Below are 21,827 nucleotides of genomic sequence, written 5' to 3'. Positions count from 1 at the left end.
GGCTGGCCATGTGTATGTGCCTATATTGTAAATGTGTGTTTCCTTGTGTGACTACTGGGAGTACATGCTCAGCCTCACTACCAGTTGGACCTGGGGCCACAGAGCTGTAGCAGCCTCACCTTTGTTCGGCTATCGGGTTAAGGAGTTGCCTAAAAACACACACTTGTATATACAAGGTATACACATTTGTATATACAAGGTACACACATTTTATGCTATACACTGAATGTATATATGAAAATGTCTTCTATATCTAACAACAAATGCAATAAAATGGCAATAGAAATAGTAATTCAGGAAGGGCTGGGGAGAAAAAGGCTTCTATGATACTTCGTAAGGACTGAAATGAAACCCCAAGGTGATGGGGATCTGGCAGGAACTAAAAATGCTGTTCTTCAGTTTAGTACGAGCAAGACAGCATCCAGCATTGTTCGGAGGGCATTAGTAAACAAAACTTAGAAATAGAATGCAAAATCTTAAGCTCTACGTTATCTAATACTCCCAGTATCGGTAAGTTTTCATTGTCATTAAATGTTCAATGTAATTCAAACATACGCAGTGACATTTTGCCTGCCTGATTCACAGTCGAAAAATGGGTGAGCTCCCTGCCAAATTTCCTAACAAATTCAACAAAATAAGTAGTAATTCACATTCCATATTTCTGTGTAACAGTGCTGATTCATGCTAACATATCTCCAACATGACTGAATTTAGGTAATTTACAAAGTATAGTGTATCAGACAAAGTATAGTTACATTTGTACCAGTTGCCTGTTTCTTTCTCCAAATGCTTCCACACTAGAAACTGTTGCTGAAACTGAAGAGGGCATTCAGGAAAAACTAGACAGATTTCTGCTTTCGATTTTGTTGTTCCAAGTGCCCTTCTGTAGTCTATTAAAATCTATTTCTGAACAACTAACTGAGGAACTGGAAGAATTACTTTGGACCCAAGTAATTTTCCACACCTTCTAACCGATGACTGTGTCAGTAGCCAAGCTCTAAATACTTCTACAATGTTGCTTCCTGAGCCCTTTTTCTAAAGAAATCCTAGTCAACCTTGCTGTTCCAGTTGGAATATAAGGCAGACCTGTTTTGCCCACTGGTGCATGAAAGTGACAGAACACACACATGCACAAGATCAGCACAGGTGAAAACCTGAAAGTGGCAGATTTAAGCTCTCAAAACCTCATAAGCTAATTGGTACTAGCAAAAACTTATGAACTCAGCAGAAGGTTTGGCACTTCACTGTCTGCAGCATGAACATGTGCACTTGTTGAAGAATCAAAGTATTTTTAGCTTTTTGTCAATTAAGGTGATTTTTGTTTGTACTCTCCACCAAAAAAAAAAACCCTCTGCAAAAGATCCATAAATAAAGGCATTTGCAAATAAAATGAGAGAGACACTCAAGTGGAATAGTAATGAGCCCTATGCTGTGTTTATAAAGAAATACAAGAAGGTGGGTTATTTTGTTTTGGTTTGTAAGGCAGCACCAGCTTTTAATATCTCTAGTCATTCAGACCATCGATTGAGATTTATTAACCTGTCAAACAAAAGCAATTTTACAACACATACAATTGCAGTTCATTCCAAAACATTTATTGCTCTGTAAACAGAAAACCCAGAAGCTCCTTAAATAGTCTGTCCCTTTTTTCTCCTTGAAACAGAAAGGAAAGCGTGTTAGACTTAAAGAAATCCTAAGTGACACAGAAACAGAAAGGAAGAAGTATTCGTGAACCTATACACATTTTTTAAGATATGAAAAGCATAAAGTTAAAAGAGATTTTCATAGTGATTACCTCTATTAAGAAAAAAAAATCTTTGGTATCTATAACTTATGTCAACTCAAATAGGGACACCGACGCTTACGAGAAATGGTTTAGATTAAAGGTGGTCACAATACTGAGGAGAAGATGACCTCTGCCCCAGCAGGTGATGTAAAACACCCCCACACACACATTTGGACAAGACTGATGGAAGGGGTAGGGGAGGCAGAAAGGGGCTATAGTTCCTTGTTTACTTTGCGTATCCAAGCTATGCCATTCCCTAACCATAAGTTAAAGCTAAAACAAGTGTCAGGTCTCTATAAATCTTTAAACACAGAACAAAATTCCTCCTCAAAGGAAATCTAAGTAATTGTGGAAGGCTAGTTGGTTCACAATTTAAGTATATAACATAGCTGCTGAGAAAAAAACTTGATTATGAATTTCTGTTACTATTTAGTATCCTAATTGCTAACACTTCTCAAATATGCAGGCAACATATTTGAAAAATTCACCATGCGTTAGAATTATGAAAGAAAAAAAACAGAAGAAGGATGTTAATGAACTTCAGCAAGTGCAGTGGAGGGCCATCAAGTTGGGGGCTGGAGCATGTGCCTTATGAGGAGATCCTGAGGGAACTAGGTTTGTTCAGCCTGGAGGATGGAAGACTTCAGGAGGACCTAATAGCAGGTGCCCGATACCCCCGAAGAGGTTACTGAGAAGATGGAGTCAGGCTCTTTACTAAGGTGCACAGTAGAAACATGTGAAGATGGCCATACACTGAAACAAGAGAGGTTCTGATTAGATTTAAGAGAAAAAAAAAAAAATCACAAAAGGATAGTTAAGCACTGGAACTGGCTGCCCAGAGAAACCATGCAGTCTCCATCCTTGGAGATTTTTAAGACCTGGTTAGACAAAGCCCTGAGCAACCTGATTTGAATTCAATATTGACCTGCTATTAGGGGGTTGGACTAGATACTTTGCGAGGTCTCTTCTCTTTTATGGAAGAGTAAAACGTAATGTATTCAGTAACCTTAAGCATCCCTCTGCTTCACTTTCCAATCCCTCAAAGCATTAAAATAACTCCTTGAATAATATCAGTACACTGGATAATGGTCTTTCATATCTACTGTATGTTCAATCAATTAATACCTAAAGAAAGCCTGACTGTAGGCCAAAGGGAAATGTTTTCCTTTTTGTACACTCCATTTCCTGGAATCTCTGCAACACAAGGGAAAAAATCAATAAATATTTGAAGAACTAAAAGATTTTTCTAGCATAGCTCTACCATAAAAGATGATGATTCTATAACAATATAATCAATATTAATTTTAGACATCTTTTGATCTCTTAGTCTATGCCTAGACTGTAAGCACATTCTATTTCCTGAGTCAGGCGGTAGGGAAAGTAGTAACAGCAAGGGGATGTTCCCAGAAGCCAAACAGGGCAAAGACTTGTTTCAAAAGAACTGCATTAGAAATTATGGGAGAAGATACTGTAGATCAAACCCTATGACCTGCAAGGAAACTAGCCTGGCAAACTTAAATGGCTCTGACAAATGTTTAAAAGGAAGGTATTTATTAACAGACTGAAACAGGAGGACTAAGATACCCACAGAGCTTGAACTAGTCATCTAGTTTCTCTTTAGGGACAGAAACATGCAATCCTAGAGAATGAGTCACTGCATACTGTGGTGGATCTTTCTCATGATTTATCTAATATTGTTCAAGTTTATGTATCACATGCTGCTTGATTTCTAACAGGCAGGACCAGGAATCCAAGTAGTTTCTTTCACAGGTCTTTATAAGACTGGGGACTTGCACACCATACACTAAATATAGAAATCAACAAGAAGAAAAAAAACAGGTGAGACTCAATTCAAACATCTTATTTTTTCTTTCTTTTCCATGCTGCTGCTGCTGTTCCAGTGTTCAGTCTGATCCTGAAGCAATACAGCACAGCATGTCACAGGTATTATTATGTCTTCGTACTGCAGAGTAACTGAAATCCTTTTATTAAAATACAGCATTCTGTGATGGATTTCTCCATCCTTGCAGTGATATTGAGCCCAAAGCTCTTACTAGTAATCACTTTACACAAAGCCAGATCACATACTCAACTCAAAGAGGGAAGCTAAGGACTCGATTCACAGATTTTTAAAAATGGTCTGAAAGCTGGTGAGAAGGACTAGTTCCTTCAAAGAATGGTTCCGTTTCCAAATTTCTGTGAGAAACTATGTTGAACACCTTTTCTAAATAGCCCACTTACTGAATATTTTAACTTACATTCATCCTTCATTAATATTGCATTATTAAAAAAATCAGCCACAACAGCATCAGAGAAACAAAAGGATAGATATACATAATATTAACCATATTAAGGAAATTTAAGGCTAGGTCAACAGTCATAAAGAGTAGCTGTAAAACAACATAAAAATTAGGCTTAAAACAAAATATCAGTAAAACAGTCTTCCATTAGTTTATTCAAAGTAAACCATCATCTTTCAAGCACACTTGCTCTTCACCTGATTGTAAGATATGAAAAATCAAGTGACTGGAGAGAGAAAAGGACAACAGTAGATTGCCCAAATGCCTTAGAATTACTATTTAATGCAAGATGGAATAGAGGATGAAACTCCATCAGTGCTCCTAAAGAAAACCTCTTTGCTTTGAGAGAGACATGCCAAAGCATACATTTGCAGCTGACTCTTCTTTCCACTATCTTCATGAGATTTTAAATTTAGACATGTAACATCCTAAATGTTTGAAGAGTTTTTTGCTGTGATGTGAGCCCTGTCACATCATCCACCAATCCTCTTGAGATAGAATGCTTAGCCTCAAAAAAGTAAATGCTTTTATTATTTTAGTATATACATCATTAACTTAATCTACTGTTTCCTGACTCTTCATCTACATTCCCTAAAAAATGGTTGGGAAAGCATTAAGAACAAATGGGCTACTGTGCACTATTAACTCTTCATAATTTATAATGAAGTTATATAGATTACTTTAATACAGGCACAAATTCAAGTTTTTCATTTTCACCTTCAAGACCCTATATTATCTTACCCACAATTACTGTATGGCTTGCTTTTATTTCCTTCTACTCCCTAGGCATCTTCTATCCTTTCACTTAATTGCATTCTTTATCTCCTTCTCCCACTTTCAGCTGTGTGTCTTATATCGTGCTGACCTCTGGTGCCTCGTGCAATCTCCATGTGCACACTCTTCACCCTTCTTCAGCAGCCTCTTTAAAAAAAAACACTCTTTCAGGAATCACTGGTACATTCTCTTCTTCCTCCCCTTCTTGTGGCTGAGCTATTAACTGAAATTTGTCTTGCTTAAACAACTTTTGCTCCTTGCTGGACCAGGGCAGCAGAGAATACAGCTGAAAGCTAATGCAGAGCTGGCTGATTCAGTTCTTAATTCTATCAAAAATGACCTCTGTTAACTCTTTAACCCTGCGGAAAATTGAGGGATGATACTTACCTGTCTTCTAAAACAAGAACCTGGAAACTTGTTCACTAAAAAATGTCATGAAGTTCATTAAACGAACACCAATCAGCAGAAAAAAAGTGATTAGCTTCCACAAGCTATATCTGTACTTCTTATAATCTTATACAATTAAGGATACCATACTGTTCTGCCAATTGACCAGACCAGGTTACATGACTCTCATTCAGCTTATATGACCACATTTGTTGTCTTTTTTTTTTTTCCCTTCACAGGCTAACGTGCACTGACATATCAATATGATGTACGCAATGCACAGCAACAGAATAAAGAACCAGTGATCAGGCAGGGTGCACACAAAAACTGGGAAATTCAGCAGCATTCCCAGGTCTAGTAATGGTCATAGCATGGTAGAGGCAGGGTATCCTTCCGGGCTTCTAGCCCACGGCATTCTGAGACTCCAGGCTTCCTAATTCAAACACCTTCCCTTTCAAATACCTGCTCCACCTGCTCACATGCTCCCTATAAATTATCAGATTACTGTTGTAGCAGTTATTAGTATAATTAGATAAGGTAACTATTTTCTGAGGAAAATGTTAAAAAACCCAAGTGCAAACACTGTTTTTTTGCTGAAGATAACCCCCATCTTTCAATGTAAATTTTATGCCTGAACAATTAAAAACTGCAACTGAAAGCAGAGTCTTCAAAGGATATATCGTAGCTAATCTTAAAATTGCAAATGTATTTAACCTAAAATAATTGTAGAATAAAAGGTTTCATTGGCATTCTCTTGAGATAACCACATTATTGCTAGTAGAAAGCAATAAGATAAATTACATACTATTATATTTTTTGCCCATGGCACTTTTTTGACTCAGTAATATTTTGAGTCTGTAATAGCTTTGAAGCTCAGGACAATAGGCTGCAACCTCTAATGCTTCCACTCTTTAGTCTGGAGCTGCAGGATGCAATAATGTGTTCTGGAGACAGCAACTGAATGGATCACTGTGACCAGGTATCTGTTTAGGAGGAAGCAGACAATTTCCTAATGGAGGAAGGCATTTTCTGTAATAGAAGACATTTTCAGAAATGGATGAAATCTCAGCAGCTAGTCTTAACAAGTCAGCAAGGCCCTGAGGCTTTGAAGCAACTTAAGTATGAAGTGAAGGAGTTACTAAAAATTTAAAAAAAAAATTCTCATTAAAATGCAACTGTTTTAGAAAGTAGTTGTAGAAGCATTTTAAAAGGATTCTAGTGTTACCCAGGGAATTATTGACTAGTAAGCCTTACATCTATACTTGATAAGATCTGCTGATGACACCAAGTTATGTAGGTTAGCTGCAAATGCCTGTACAAAACATAAAGTGACCAGGTAGTTTACTGTGCAGTGAAGTGGCAAATGAAATACAATGGTCAATAAATGCAAGTAATACACATTAGCTGGAAAAAATAAATTACTTGTACATCTTGTAACATTTGGTTCAAGTACTAGACATCACAGCTCAGTGAAAACCAGTACTTAATGTACAAAGACAATAACAAATATACAAGATGCTACAAGACAGGAAAATAAAAAATACGGTTCATATTGTATACCTTCATAGAAATATATAATACAGTCTCATCTGCAACACTATGCCACAAACTGCATTTTATCTTAAAATTCTTTTTGTTAGGAAGGGTCTGACAAAACACAATCAGGATGACTGTGGGGAAAAAAAACAAACCCAAATGCAACTGCTTCATAAAGTGAGAGTCTGAAAAGCTTGGAAAGTGTTTACTTATGGAGAAAGAAATAAAAAGGGATGTGATAAGAACTTAGAATAGTGTGTGGCAGATTGCTTACTTCTTGTCTTTCTAACTCAGAACATAAAAAAGCTGAAATGCAAGGAATTTAAAAGGTGAGAAATTCATAACATATGCAATATATATACACAACTCACTATCCCAGGAAGTCATCAGTATCAAGAAAAAAAAATCAAATATTATGAATTGAATACTAAAAGTCTTTTTTTTGTCAAAAACTAGTCTTCTGTGTAAGAGAACGAGGGAATTTAAGTGGATAAATTAACCCCCTCTATCTAATAGTGGATTCTTAAGTGTCTGGTATTAACCATTGTCAGAGATGGTAGTGAATAAGATGGACATCAAATCTGAGCATGAACAATTTTTATATTCTGTACTATTTTAAGTGACAAGAAAGAAAAGATATCTTTGATAGAATAGGAGGACAGCATTTCTACCATTACTTGGAAGTGTTTGCTACTTCAAATCAGAATCACTTCAGCCTTACCGAGGCTTAACTTGAACCATTTGCTTCTTGGCTTTGAATCACGCTATTATTCTAAGATAAAGAGACGCTGGAATGGAAATGTTAAGCATGCTTTTTTAGCAGATAAAGCTGTCATTTCTTCAACTTTTCTGTGTTCTACAAGGTCTTTTATCTTTATAATACCAGTCTATCACAAAAATAACGATAAAGGAAAATTCCCAAACACATTGCTTTACATTAGCAAGGGTACGTTTTGTAATCATCTTATAAGTGCACTTATTGTGCAATACAGCAATCAACCTGAACAAAATACCTTGCCCTGTTTAGACTATAAATAATTTGTCAAGGCTAACTGATGGTCTTATATGTAGCTTTTCTGCAACTGTGCCAAAAAACACAGACTTCTACAAATTCTTTTCTGCATAACAGAATAAACAGAATCCTGCCTCAAATGCTGTCTCTGTGAAAACTACCTACTACTGAATCTCCGCAAACAGGAAGACAGTAACTTAAAGAACAAAAAGAAATAAACAGACGACCTTCCCCCGCCCCCCATGCCCCCAGCTGTAGTGCAACAGAACAACATATTTAGCCTTTCAAAGGTTTCCAGAGGTCTCCCTATGATAGTAAGTTACAAATAAGCAACAAAAAAATGCCGCTAACAATGCAATTCCTTGTTTCAGTCTTCGCTCTTTGTCCTGAAACTGTGAGAAAGCATTGTTGCAACAAGCTCGGGGGTGATTACAAAACTTGAAATACAGAGAGGATCAGTGCACTAGATCTTTTTGAAAGAGGATTTATTTGTGCTTGCTATAACCCAGAAGACATTAAAAAAAATTTTAATGAAAATTCTTGTTGATTAAAACCTAATTATTCAATGATTGCTCTGTTTGGCATCTCCAAAAGAGGCTCAAGGTCTTGAAAGAAAGAAAAGATAACTCAGCAATTTATTGTAAAGGAAGAATTTTTCCCCCTCTTTTTTGCTACCTACCATGCATAATTAATATGTGATAATACCCATAATGCGTTCCCTAAAACAATTCGTAACACATCTCCAGTGACCTGCTAAACTGTATACAATGTTTTTAGAATTTGGAGGTGTACCAGTCTCTTTGTGCTTACACACTCACCTCACATAGAAGCAAAGACTGCAGAACATAATTTATTATTCTGCATCACATTTCATCACGTCCCTTAGCAGCTACTTGATACTTTATCAAGACAAATGCAAGCAAGAAAAAAAAATCTTTCCCCAAACCCCCATAGGATACTCCAAAGACTAAGAACCAATTATAATCCTTTCTTCTTCCAATCAGGTACACTAAGTGAAAGCAAGCCTTGACCAGGTTATTTTTCCTATAGAGTTTGAATGACTTTTTTTCATCTCCGTATGACAAATACATCCATAAATAAACATGCACTGCAGTAACAAGGGCAATGTCTGGAACACTTAAGAGCTAAATTACTTTCAAGCCATGCAACATCTCATTTTTCTTCCACAAATATATAATGTACACTGCCAGCATGGTGTGTCTGTCTATGAGCATGTATGTCTCAGGGTGGGGAGGGGAATAAACCCTTGTGAACTGAGAGCATGGTAATTGAAAGAAACTTTATAACTGTTGCTTTCTTTTAATTACCTTGTACATATAAAATAAAGGCTTGTTACATATTTAGGGAAAAGGAGTATGTTTATAGTGTATCTTCAGAAGTTCTCCACTGCTAGATGTGGTCAAGCATCTAGCATTCCTCTCCCTATATCCATGTTCACTACACTTACACAATTGGAAGATGAGCTTCACAATCATAGACTTCAGCATCTAGCCTGAGAGAGACAAATAAGGGGCAGGCTCTGGCTATTTAGAAGCTGAGGCTGGTACAGGATTCGGTCACTAGATTGTTCAGCACTTTATCACATAAAACGCGCATTCCACAAGGCTGCTGTGATCTTTACATCCCCGGCTGTAAGCTTCTAGCAGTGTTTCAAGGTGATGGCTTTAACACACAAAACACTACGTCGTTCAATACCTACTTACGTTAAATTGCCTTTTTTCATGACACCAAAATTTGCAGGTAAGTAAAGCGTTATAGCCAACGCTTTTCTGATTTTTAACACTGAAAACTGGACATAGGTTTTTTTGTTTATTGGCTTTTTTTGATTAACAGGCATCAGGCTTTGAATAAATTCCCACCAGGGCAATATTAGCACAGTTTAAAAAAAACAAAACAGTGTGGGAGGATTATTTAAAAAAAAAAAAAAAAAAAAGAAGACGACGACGACAGAGTGTGAGATGATTCCATTGTATCTGACTGACAACTTGGAAGACTGTATGTTTCTGATAGATTACAGAAGTAATATTACACATGTGACTAGAATAAGGAGTAAATTTTAACAGAGGATCTTCTATCAACTTTTTAAAGGAAGACCAACTGAATCATGAGGAAGAAGTAATTGCATATGCATTATTCCTACCAATCAAACCTTTTAAGCTAACACACAGTAACTTCTCTTGTAAACCACCATATTCCCTGATACCTTGTAGGCTAAGCTCATCCTACAACCTTGATAGTTAAGCTACCTCCTGTCAGAGTACAGAAGAATCATGCCATAGGGTAGCTTAATTAAAAAAAAAAAAAAAAAAAAAAGAAAGAAAGAAAAAAAAAAGAAAAAAAAAACAGTTCTATGCCTGTGCACTACTAGTTCAGGCTTCTAAATGTCATACACATATGCTTTTCACAGTTCTTGGGGGCACGCTCACAAGATATAACAAATGGCCAGTAATTCATTCTTTTAAATTTCTCCAATGTTTATCTGAAATCAGTACCTTCTTTCTCTTCAACAGGAATAAAAGATTTTAAAGCTATGCTATTTATTATGTCAGGTTGTCCCATAACAGAAGGAATTCAAGTGCTGTGCCAGCAAAACTTACTAAATACCCAAATTACAATTTGCTCAAATGCCTTCTAGAAATAAGTCTTCGGCCATACTTCAGAGCAAGAAAAGTACAAGATAAAAAAGTTCTAGTCAAGGACCTTCCTGAGAAAACACTAGGCAGCTGATGTAGTGTGTGATAACTAGGACAGTCCTCTGAGACACGTAAGAACTGGAAGTTTGACCTCAGGTTGAAGAGAACTCAAAAAGCTGGTTAACCAACTTTTTTGAGCAAGTATTCTATGCAATAGACAAGATAAGCACAACACTCTCCTCTGGCCAACTTCAAAAACAAAACAAAAATCCCAGATTGCTGCTGTGCTCTTTCTGGAGCCTATTTTTCTTGATATTTCAGGAGTGCTCTGGGACTACCTTGCAAATTATTCTTTACAAAAGATTATCTGGAAAAGATGTTTAGTTCCTGAGAAACAGACATAAACTGTTCAGATTGGACAAAGCTGGACACTCAAGAAAGGAAAAAAATAGTTTCTCAAAAAACTTTAAAGTCAGAAAAGCAGTCTTCTGCTGAGTTTGGCATCTCATCTTGGTTAGAAGGCAGACAAGGGAAAAATGTCCTGATCTTAAGTCAATACCCTCTATTTTTCACTTTCATCATTAAAAGGTATGTCTGCATGGAATGACTGCACTACACACAAACACTGTGACATACTTCATTCACCTCTCACACACTAACAGTAAAATCTGTCATACGTAAAATAAACTCGTCAAGGGAGTGGACTTGGCTCTCATTACAAACCTGAGCATGCCACATGGACAGCAGTATTAGTAGTAGCAGTTTCTCATGCAGAAATCTGTAGCACTAAATCAGCTACCCAGTAGATCTGCCATCTCACAAGGAGTGCCCTCACCATCACACAACACACTGCTGCCGAGGGAGGGTCTTCTCTACTCTATTTGAAAGTTGGTCACTGTGAAGCACATAGGATGCAAGAATAGGGGTAATACTGATGTAGTGCAACCTTGCAGATAAGTGACTCAAAACACACGCACTGTGCAAGTAGTGACGAAACAATCACCAAATAAAGTGAACAAACAAAAAAATCCCCAAACAACAACAAAAAACCCCCACCACCGAACTACTCCAAACATCAGGGACCAGAACCCAGCTGCCCCATGCCTTCATTGAATATACTAAGCACCCAGCTATGCAAGAGTCGGCACCAACAACTCAGATGATGCAGTAAGTTCTTTATTGGCTATAACTCATTAATTGCCTAATTTGAATACATTAACGAGCTGCAATTACATCAGTACAGACAGGAAAGTCAATTTTTTTCAAAAAAGAACGCCCAAACCACTGCAATCTACCACAAAACATTCTGGCAGCTAGGAAGAGTTGTGGAATAACATTGTCCTCTTTGCACTCAGTAAGCGGGTGGTAGCACATTCTGCATTTGCTTATATACAGAACACAACATATGTAAAGGAAAGCGATTTATCCTTTATATACAAACTCTGCTTTGTGTGTGCCACTGATTGCAGCCTAACATTTTAAAAATCAGGTGTAATATGACCATTACGATCGAGGCTATACCAACTGGAAAGGTGAATATCTAACAATATTCTACAATGACTGGTAAAAGGATGAGTTCAAGGAGATAAAATAGCAGAGCACAGGTACATTAAAATTGTTTATAGCATGAACATCTGTTTAGAAGAGTGTTTCAGTTAGGGAAAAATCAGTAATGCATTCCTATTCAAAGAACAGCCTACAGCCAAGGTTGAAAATACTGCCATTGTTATAGGTTTGAACTGCAAGTTGAAAAATGTCTATGTGTTTTTCCATTTATTGCTTTTATTATTTCTATAATAAAATGTCTAATTTGTGGACTGTAAACATTCAGGAAAGACTAGAAGTCAATTTATTTACAAAACAGAAAGGGACAGACTTATGATGACTAAAATACATGATTTTGACAATAGGCATTCCAACTCAGCTCAGTGCACCACTTAGAAATGTGGTTCGTGCCTTTGTGATTTCTGTACCTTATTTAAAGTATTCTTGACAAATTCAGCCTTCAGGTATACATAAAGAATAACTGAAACACCTCTAAAAATAATTGCTTATCTGAAAACCATAATAAGTACATATGACACATATACTAAAAGTAGTGAAGTTGTGAGGGGGAGGAGAGGAGAAAAACAAAGAAAATTGCATGGGAGGGATTAAAAATAAAAACCAGGTTTTGGCAACCAGTTTTACGCAAGCTCACGATAATAATGTTCACATTAAGTGCCAAATTAGCCTCCTTCACTTTATCTTTTCCTTGTATCGTATAAACTAATATTACCCTCTGGTCACAATGTTCTGAATTTCTATTACTCTTTTGCAACATCTTTTGTAGCAAAATGTCTCCAAAAATTTATCTTTGAACTTCCTTTTTTTTAATGACACAAAAAGTCCATCAAGACTCGTAAATCCTAATGTCGCTTATTCAGTCTGAAAATTTTTAATGAACTCTCGCTATACTTGGTACAGAGATTATTCGCAACTAAGGGATATATTAATTAATTAGAAATGGAAGAAACTGCAGAAAAAGAGTTTTAAATTAAGGCAATAATTTAAAATCACTTGAAATTTTGTAAATAGATTACATAGATCAGCTTATATAATAGTAGAGATTATATAGATCATAATTGTTATAATAGACTGATTCTTCATAAGAGAATTATGAACATTTGTATTACTGAAACCTTATTTTCTTTTACACAGTGGATATAAATGGCATTTGGTTGTTTTTAAAGTCTACCACTAGTCAGGTCCTTCATTTTACAGAAAAGTTATAGGCAAAAACCCCAAACTACTGTAAAGAAAGGCCTTGATCCTCCAGATCCTCACATAGATAATTAACTCACCTGTACATACTGGTATGAGTATATTGGAAATATGTATTTAAATGTTTGCATGTGAATGGCTGAAACTCTCTGAGATAAAACGGTATTTGAAATGCATGTAGAAACATGTTTTTCTCACTATGACAAAAAATTGCTTCAGGGTTGCATTGAAAAGTTACAGTTGATATACACACTTTACATACATGTACATACACAAACACATACAGAAAGCAATTTTTTTATGAAAAACATGCTCATTAGAAACAAAGATTAATATTCTAAAATCATATTTATAAATTCCAAAAGCATATTTTAAAATCATTTAAGCCCTTTAATTCAGAATCCAACAGAGAAATATCATGTGGTGAAAGCACTTTTGTTTCCTTATTTTTCTACAGATCAGATCTGTGAAACATATAGCTGAGTTTATCAAATTTCACAGATGTGTAATCAATTTTTTAAGTTCTGATTCTGCCTTTGTAGCACATTTATAAGGATCCATTTCACAGCAGGGAAGAGGAATTCCCTTTGTAAAAATTTGAAATACAGTAAAATACTAAGTAACTAATTCATAACTAATATGAAAATATGAAACAACTTCCCAAATTATGATCATATAAAGGCAGGAAAATAACAAAGCATATGTAAAAATAATACTCTTTGTACTTTTTTTCCCCAATTACCTAAATAAAATACATAAAAAGAACACAATGTGTTGAACATTACATTAGGAAATTTCTACAATATTCAACCACAAATTGTTTCTCCAGCTGATTTTGATAAGAGTTGCATTTGTGTATTTAAGAGCAGAATTTCGCACATACTTCCCCTGCCAAATTTTTAATATTATTTGAGTTTAAGATAAAATTGCTAGTATTTAAACTGCTGATAACATTTTGATTGCTTGACTGATTTAATTAATTACTCATGACAGTGCATATATTACTAGTGTTGAAAATTCATATGAAACCTCATAGATCATAAGACAATAAAATTTATGCTGAATTTATAGGGTGTATCTTGTTTCAAATTCCTGCACTGGGATGAGTTTCACCTTTATGCTTACTAAATTCCTAGTTCACCAGATACCAGATGTAAATCAAAAGGCCAATATTTAAGAAATTCGCCAATAGACAATTATGACATCCTCCAATGATTAAAGTAGATATCATATCCATTTTTATATGATTTTGGCACTGCCTCCCTGTAGATGTATGCCTCTACAGCAAGAGTCAGAGGCTGATATACCACTACTGCCAAGTTCTGGATTTGGCCTTCTACGGCTACATAATATTTTGGTTTGGAGCAGTAGTGAAGTTTTGAAAAAAGCCTCCTGACAGTCCTCAGTCGCTACATAATGGTGCGTTTCACAGAGCAGTTCTGTTGTGCACTTGACTGCTTTGGCAGGAAGCTAAACTGGAAGTCCTCCCCAGGTGTATATCAATCGATCTCCAACCCTAAAGGGGACACAGAAGTCCAAAGAACCTTGTATAGCTTTCAGTCACTTGTGTTCAGTCCAGGGATCAGACTACACTTAATGGAAAGGAAAACATCCAAATCACATCCTGCATAGCTACATGAGCCTGAATACCGAATACTTTGATCTAATAATCTGATCCTGTTGAGCCCAATTATCTTCTTATGCAGATATTGCCTGTACATCCTGATGTACATCCTGATATACTGTGGCAAATTTGCATGTTATGGATTTTCAGCATGAACTCCAGATCTGTAGCTCTGTTAGTTTACCACTTGGGACTAAACACTGCACATGCCATCGCTAAACTGCAGTTTGGTCATGAATGTTTTATATTGTTTTGCCTGTACTGCTTTGATTCTGTCGCTCTTACAATTTTGTCCTTGTGTTAAATCCCTACGTTCTGACATTTGTGACTTCTGCAGACGTGACCATCTACAAAAAAAAAAAAAATCTAGACATCTAAAAAATATCTAAAAAAACCCCAGCTGAATTATTTGCATTGAGGGGAATCTCAGCTGAGGGAACTCAACTTCATGCAATGAAAAAGCATGGGTTCAAACATTCAGCCACGGCTTTAACTCTGTTCTTCTTCAGGGAAAAGTTAAAGAAAAAAAGAACTACCGTGAACGCTGAATCTTTGTTTATCTAACACACCTTTAAAGTTTAAAATCATTGAGTGTAATATAGGCACTACTGCGTTCAAATCTTTTCATTGTAAACACAGTTATAGCTACCTACCCATGAATAAATAAAAATATTTACAACACAGTGTCAGGGTTTATGGGTTTTTTAATTTTATTTTTGTCCTTTTAAATAATGATCACCTTGTGACTTCTCTGAAATAGAGCCAAATAAACTATGATCTTTGGGAAAGCTGTCCCTCTAGATACTACTATTAGGTCCCTCACATAAAATAATAATATTTTATCTGTCACCAACACAAATGACATTCTGTCTCCTTACTCCTTTAGATATGATACCAGATATGACCCAGCTTCTTATCAATTATCAATGCCTTCTGCTCTCCTTTTCTGAATTATAGAACATCTTATAGACATGCATCTATCAAAATGAGAAGTATGCATTAAACACCTCTGTGATCCTGTTTCACCAAAAACATACCATACAACATTGCATATCCTGGTTTTATATTTCCTGGGCATATAGTTATGCAAGACATTACAATTTATATGATAGCAACATTAAACTTTGGTTTCCAGATGGAGCAAAACCAAACAAATGAATAGTTTAACAAAACTTGCTCCCTCTTTTCAACTCCCCTCTCACTCCCCCCCAAAACATTTTTCTCCCAATATTTGCTCTAAATTGAGAATTAACATAATCAAAATTCATAACTAGTAGACTCTAAGCTGATATTTACAGCTTGGCTACTCAGATTCCTCAACGTAACATATCATACAAAGCCTACTTGCACAAGAATCTAACACATCCACACAACAGCCATCTGCACGAATATGATGATGCAAATTTAGGATATCTTTTCTGAATATCTAGTAGTGACAAAGAAATGTGACAGCATGCTTTCATAATTTCTCAAGAGTTAAAACAAATCACAACATAGATTTTATATAATCCATTTACACACAAACATTTATGCATATTCTTTTTCTCTAGATAAACTTTAGATGATAAATAAGCAAAATATGGTACAGTTTCTTCATTTCACTGTTCACCTTGAATGTCCAAGTTTCCAGACAAAGTTGATGCATACACAAAGAATGACAAGAGGACAAGAGAAAAACAGTAGTTTGGCTAATGCTGTTCATAGTATGCCAGTCTGCATCAACCTTGTATCACTTCGGATTCCTAGACAACAAAAATACCAGATAGACTCGGGATCAGAACTGGAAGTACGAAAGGCTGAAGGATCTTAGCTAACTATTCCAGATATATTTGTACACCTATTTTTCTTGACAATCCTATTGAGGAAAAAATAATTGCAGTCTAATCCACTTAAAAGTGTGGCTTGAAAATTTGTATGTAGTGTGTTTTTATGCAATAATGAAACTCCAAAACTAAAGAACTTCTGCTTCGCTCAAGACAGGCAAGAAGTGCCTGTGCCTATTTTAAGGAGAAAGGGAACTTAATTTAAATAGAAGTGAACACATTACTTCAACTGTCAATTTATCGTTCCAATACTCTCTCCACAGATTTCCATTCCAGAATCAAGTTTTTTAAGTTCTGTATCAGAGAGAGAAAGAAAACACCTCTACTGTTTCAGAAAGATTTCTCAAACTGATAGGTTTTAAATCAGAAAACAAGAATTATTACCTCAGAGATTTAGAATGCAAGAGCAAAGAGATGGCTTAGAAAAAATATATGCCCTCTCCATAAAAAAAGTTATCTTAATGTTTAGACACTTAAGAGGTAAATCAGCCACAAATTAATGAAAAATAAACTGATCTATGTTTAAATAATTCTTTCTAAACCCTGAGTAGGCAAGTAAAGCTTTCAGATTTATGTAGAGACTGGAAATTATTAAACTTTCCTATTACTGCAGAGTGGCATGTAGTAAATATGATCAATCTGCATTACAAACATTATATATAGTGAAGGAAAATGATACTTTCCAATGATCTCTTGCTTCAGCAATATAAACATTTTTGAAAACAGGCTGATGATTTTTTAAAAGTTGGTATTAACTCTTAATCTAAATATTTACTATGTTAAAAAAAATAACCAAATGTAACCCAGACAGTTCATTCATAACTTTTCAGCTAATTTGTTCCCTCCTTACCTTCTCGGGAGGTGCAGGAGGGTCAAATCTCTTTGCACAAACTAGAAATGCGTCAGGCTGCGGCTTGCCATGCTTCACCTCAGGGTCATCTCCCAACACAATATGATGAAAAAGACCAAAGAACTCTTTGTGTCTGGCAGTTTTCATCTGAAATGTCTCCTCGGATGAGCTAGTGGCAACAGCAATGGGTATCCTGTGTTTGTGTAAATGACGGATCAGCTTATCAACCCCTGCAAGACAAAAATATTTATATATGTATATAAATATCTAAAAAATATATATAATAATTTATATATAACAATATAAATATATAAAAATATTATATATATATTAAACACACACGTATTAATATTTACGCCTATTTACAAAACATTTAGCCGTATCTTAACAATGCCATCTTACTGAACATAGCAACATATTTCAGCGTGGAAGAGAATTCTTGCTATATCTAAAGTGTTCCCATTCCACATGCACACACACCAAAAATGTTCCTCAAGGTACATACTTATTCTAGAATCAAAGAATGCTTATCTCAAAATATGCCTAAATGTGTTGTTCAACATCATCACATCTGTCCACCCACCAAAAGCTCATTAAGCAAAGTCTCTAACATCATACATGTCTATCCTTTCAAACTCTGCATAAGTGGGAGAAATGCATATAGGGGAATGTTTTCTTTTATAAACACATACATGAAGCTATGATTCTGCTAGAAGCTATTTTCTGGAAAAGCTAGCAGGTTTTTTCTGCTAGAAAAAAAAATCAAGATCAAAGAAATATATTCTTCTCACTGAGAAGTATGGGCTTTAATTTCTGTAGCAGGTATTCAACCGGCTTAAAGCAGTTCCTAAGAGAGCTCAGTTTCTCTCTTGTGCAATTACCACAGAAAGTAACACTGGGAAGAGAAGGGGAGCTGCCAACCACAGTTGTTAATACCAGACTTTCATCTACTGATGCTATGAACTCAGGGTAATGAACACCTAAAACCTAACGGTTAGAAACCTTCAACCTGATCCAACCTTCTATGGAAGGTTAATGCAGGGAACCATGAAAACAAAGCAGCCTGTGTAAGAAGGAAACTCACTTCATTATCCTGTCCGTGCCTATGCAAAGCATTTGATCCTTTTTCACTGCAGCACTCTGAATGCAGGATACGTCTCCCAGACAAAACCACCACCAGGGTCTTATGGAGAATGGGAATAGATGTCTGTTCTTTACCAGTTCACAGGAGAACACCCCTCCATATCTGTAAAATCATTTCAGTTCTATTCTCTAGCATGAATACAGACTGTGCTGGACACAGGATATCAGTTTCAGGTAGATAACCTTCCAATTGACTTTTGTGTTGGTTTTCTAAACTTGCTCAGGAACTGCTGTCAGTGGGCAACAACCAACTAACACTGCATACATTTTGCTTCTTTTCACTGCTTCTCATTTAAAAGAAAACAGACAACAGTGAAGATGATTCTTTTCTTAATGGGTTGATTTCACAAAACAAAAAGGTCAACTTGTAATGACTGACAGAAACTCCTTTAGGGTATCAAAAACTTAGTACTGCATGAGCAAATGCAGTAAATTTTGGTAATAGGTTCAATGGGCTCAGAATTCCCTCTCTTTTCTTCCCAATATAATACACTCCATAATAACGTACATAATTAGACACAGACAACTACACTGTTTCATAAGTTTAAGTCACAAGTTTTAAAAAGATGCCAGGGTTAAGTTTTTTGTTCTGTCTTGTCCCTTTTCTTTACCTTGCACTCGCATATACACAGCAGCATGACTTCTGCCACAGAATTCCCATGTGATGACTTAAGGTACATGCAGATTCCACAATAAAGCAAAGGAGCAAAGTTAGCCTTGGGAAAGAGCTGTGCTGGTGTGATTATATTGCTTTGATTAGTAGTAACAGGTTTTAAAATAATGTTTTGAAGTAAACACATGTATCTTAGTTTCTAAGTTGCTAAATTCAATTTTCCAAAATGCAGTAAAGTAGATAGGAGCATGTACTGTGTACTAAACCACAGTACTTGAAAAATCAAGTCCCAAATTGAGCATATCCAATGAGAAGGTATATAGCTTTAATCTCCTGAATCTCACTGCCTGCTATACAATAGGTATAATACTCAATTACTCTAGAGATGTACTGAAACAGTAGGTTATTCTGCTTTTGCAAAACACTCAAATACCATAGTGATCAGCATCTCAGAACAGACCTTTAGAAAAATAAGATGTTATTCCACAATACACACAAAGGGATAATTAAAATTATACCATGACCCTATTTTCATATTTCTTTACTTTTTGCATGCAGTTTTCTCAAAACTCAGACTAGAAGAAACAAAATCCATTGCATGACACCCCATTGACAAAGCCACCAGCAGTCCCAGAATTTTTAAATCTGTCATGTAAAATGAAACCATTATAGCTAATGTATCAAAGCAAATAACAGCAGCTAGTTGATTTCTTCCATTCCAAATAATATTAAAGAACGAGAAGACACAAACTGCTAGCAAGTTTCACAGATTTAGGCTGACAGCAAAGGAAATATCCCAGAAAAAATCCCAGAATGGAGTGTGTAACATACATAAATTCTTTTCTCTGTTCCCCAATAAGTGCAATGCTTTCTGAACCAAAATCTTTAATCAAATTCTTATCCCAGTTCCACCTCTGTTTGCTGTCCTAGCTCTAGTCTCATTCTTTCTGGCCATGTAGTGTGACTCTCTGTTCCTGTGCTTTCCTGTACCAATCCTTGCACCCTCGCACAGCCACTCTTACCCTATTGTTCAATTCCCAGCACCTTCGTTGCCATTTTGGTTGCTTACCACAGATTTAAGTATCTTGCAGAAATTCTCAGTGCTTCTGCTCCTCCTTTGTGTTTTGAAGTGTTTGGCTACTATTCCTAAAATTGTCTATGCTGAACACTTAAGCTACTTTTTAAAGCATGCTAGTTAAGTCTGATAAAAGCTGTCTAACTGCAGTAGCATGGAGTTCCTTGAAGAACCTTGCTTTTCATAAAAATGAGTGAGTTTAGCTTTTAGTACCTGAAGCAGCACAACTGTGTGTCAAGACAGTATCACACCATGTAGTACAGATATAATGCAAGTTTGTATACACTTCATTCAAGTCTCTATCTCAGTTTCTCTATAAGGTGTTCAATTGTTTGTTCTCATCTTCCAACTGCTTGAATCCTTATCCTACTTTCCATGCCTGGCTACTTTAAAGTAATTTTAGACCCTGCATCCTGAATTCCTATGTTTCTATCTCTGGCCTCCTGTTCCTTAAAAAAATAAAAATAAAGTCCAGTCCAGCTAATTCTTTTTGCTCCACTGACTACAAGCAACAGCCTCAGGCAAATCAGACTCCTTGCTCCAATCTAGTCACTTCTGCCTCCCGTCCCAGAGGAGGAAAAGGCTAAGTAGAAGGCAGACAGGTTACTTGCATCAGTTATAGGTTGTACCAGGAAAGAACATCCTAAAACACAAATTTAAAGTCCAAGTTATTACAAGCCACAATAAATAAAAGGGTCATACAATGATAGTTTTATCAAGCAGCTAATTACGGAATACATGACTGCATGACACAGATATTTTAGTAACACATTTTTATATATGTACAGTACAAATATACTGCTCAATGTTTAGTCTGAAACACGCTTGGAGGGAAATGTCTGATTACCATGAAAGATGCATTCTAATGAGGTTTTTGTTTTTTTAATTCGTAATTTATGACTTCATATGAAGCTGGCAATAGCAAGGCTCTGTTAGTTAGCTAATCTCACGGGAATGCCAAAAAAAAAATTTCTAGCCATTTGATCTTCTTTTCTGTACATGAGAAATATAATCAAACCTCCTACATTTTAGTTTGCAACTGAAAAAAATATTAACTAAAACTTGTAAACAGTCAAGTAAGCAAACATATTTAATATGGTTTTAATATGTATAACATTGATAACTGCAAGGCCCATTGCTTTAGGCACTCCTAGAGCTGCAGAGAAGTGCTTTGTATGCTGCTGGCCTGTAGGGAATCAATCGCTTTCTAATCAGTACAAAACTTCTTTTAATTTGATCCCAACTTCTCTCCTAGTCCTGCCTTTGGGGTATTTTTATTATAGGTTTTTGGGATTTTTTTTTTGTTTTGTTTTGTTTTTTTGCCCTTTTACTAAAATAACCCATTCTGAAAATTATTTTAACCCTCCACAAGCAGTTATGGACAAAAAACAATTTAAGAGGACTCTCATAGGGAATATAAGAGTTACGACATTTTTAGCATGAAACACCTGAGGAAGGCAGACGAGACAAAAGAAAGATTTCTCACA

General features: G+C 35.9%; 1 protein-coding gene across 2 annotated transcripts in view; it reads right to left on the bottom strand.

Annotated features, from left to right (window-relative positions):
* PUDP (pseudouridine 5'-phosphatase) overlaps positions 1–21,827 on the bottom strand; it is a 76,587-nt gene that overhangs the window by 16,748 nt on the left and 38,012 nt on the right. For both annotated transcript variants that reach the window (XM_026110838.2, XM_026110839.2), the window contains exon 3: positions 17,510–17,739. In XM_026110838.2, the coding sequence (XP_025966623.1) occupies positions 17,510–17,739 (230 nt within the window). The remainder of the gene's footprint in view (positions 1–17,509; positions 17,740–21,827) is intronic.

Source organism: Dromaius novaehollandiae, chromosome 1 (genome assembly GCF_036370855.1).
Source record: "Dromaius novaehollandiae isolate bDroNov1 chromosome 1, bDroNov1.hap1, whole genome shotgun sequence".
Taxonomy (NCBI): Eukaryota; Metazoa; Chordata; class Aves; order Casuariiformes; family Dromaiidae; genus Dromaius; species Dromaius novaehollandiae.
The sequence above is the reverse complement of the archived record's forward strand: the minus strand, read 5'-3'. Positions and strand labels throughout refer to the sequence as shown.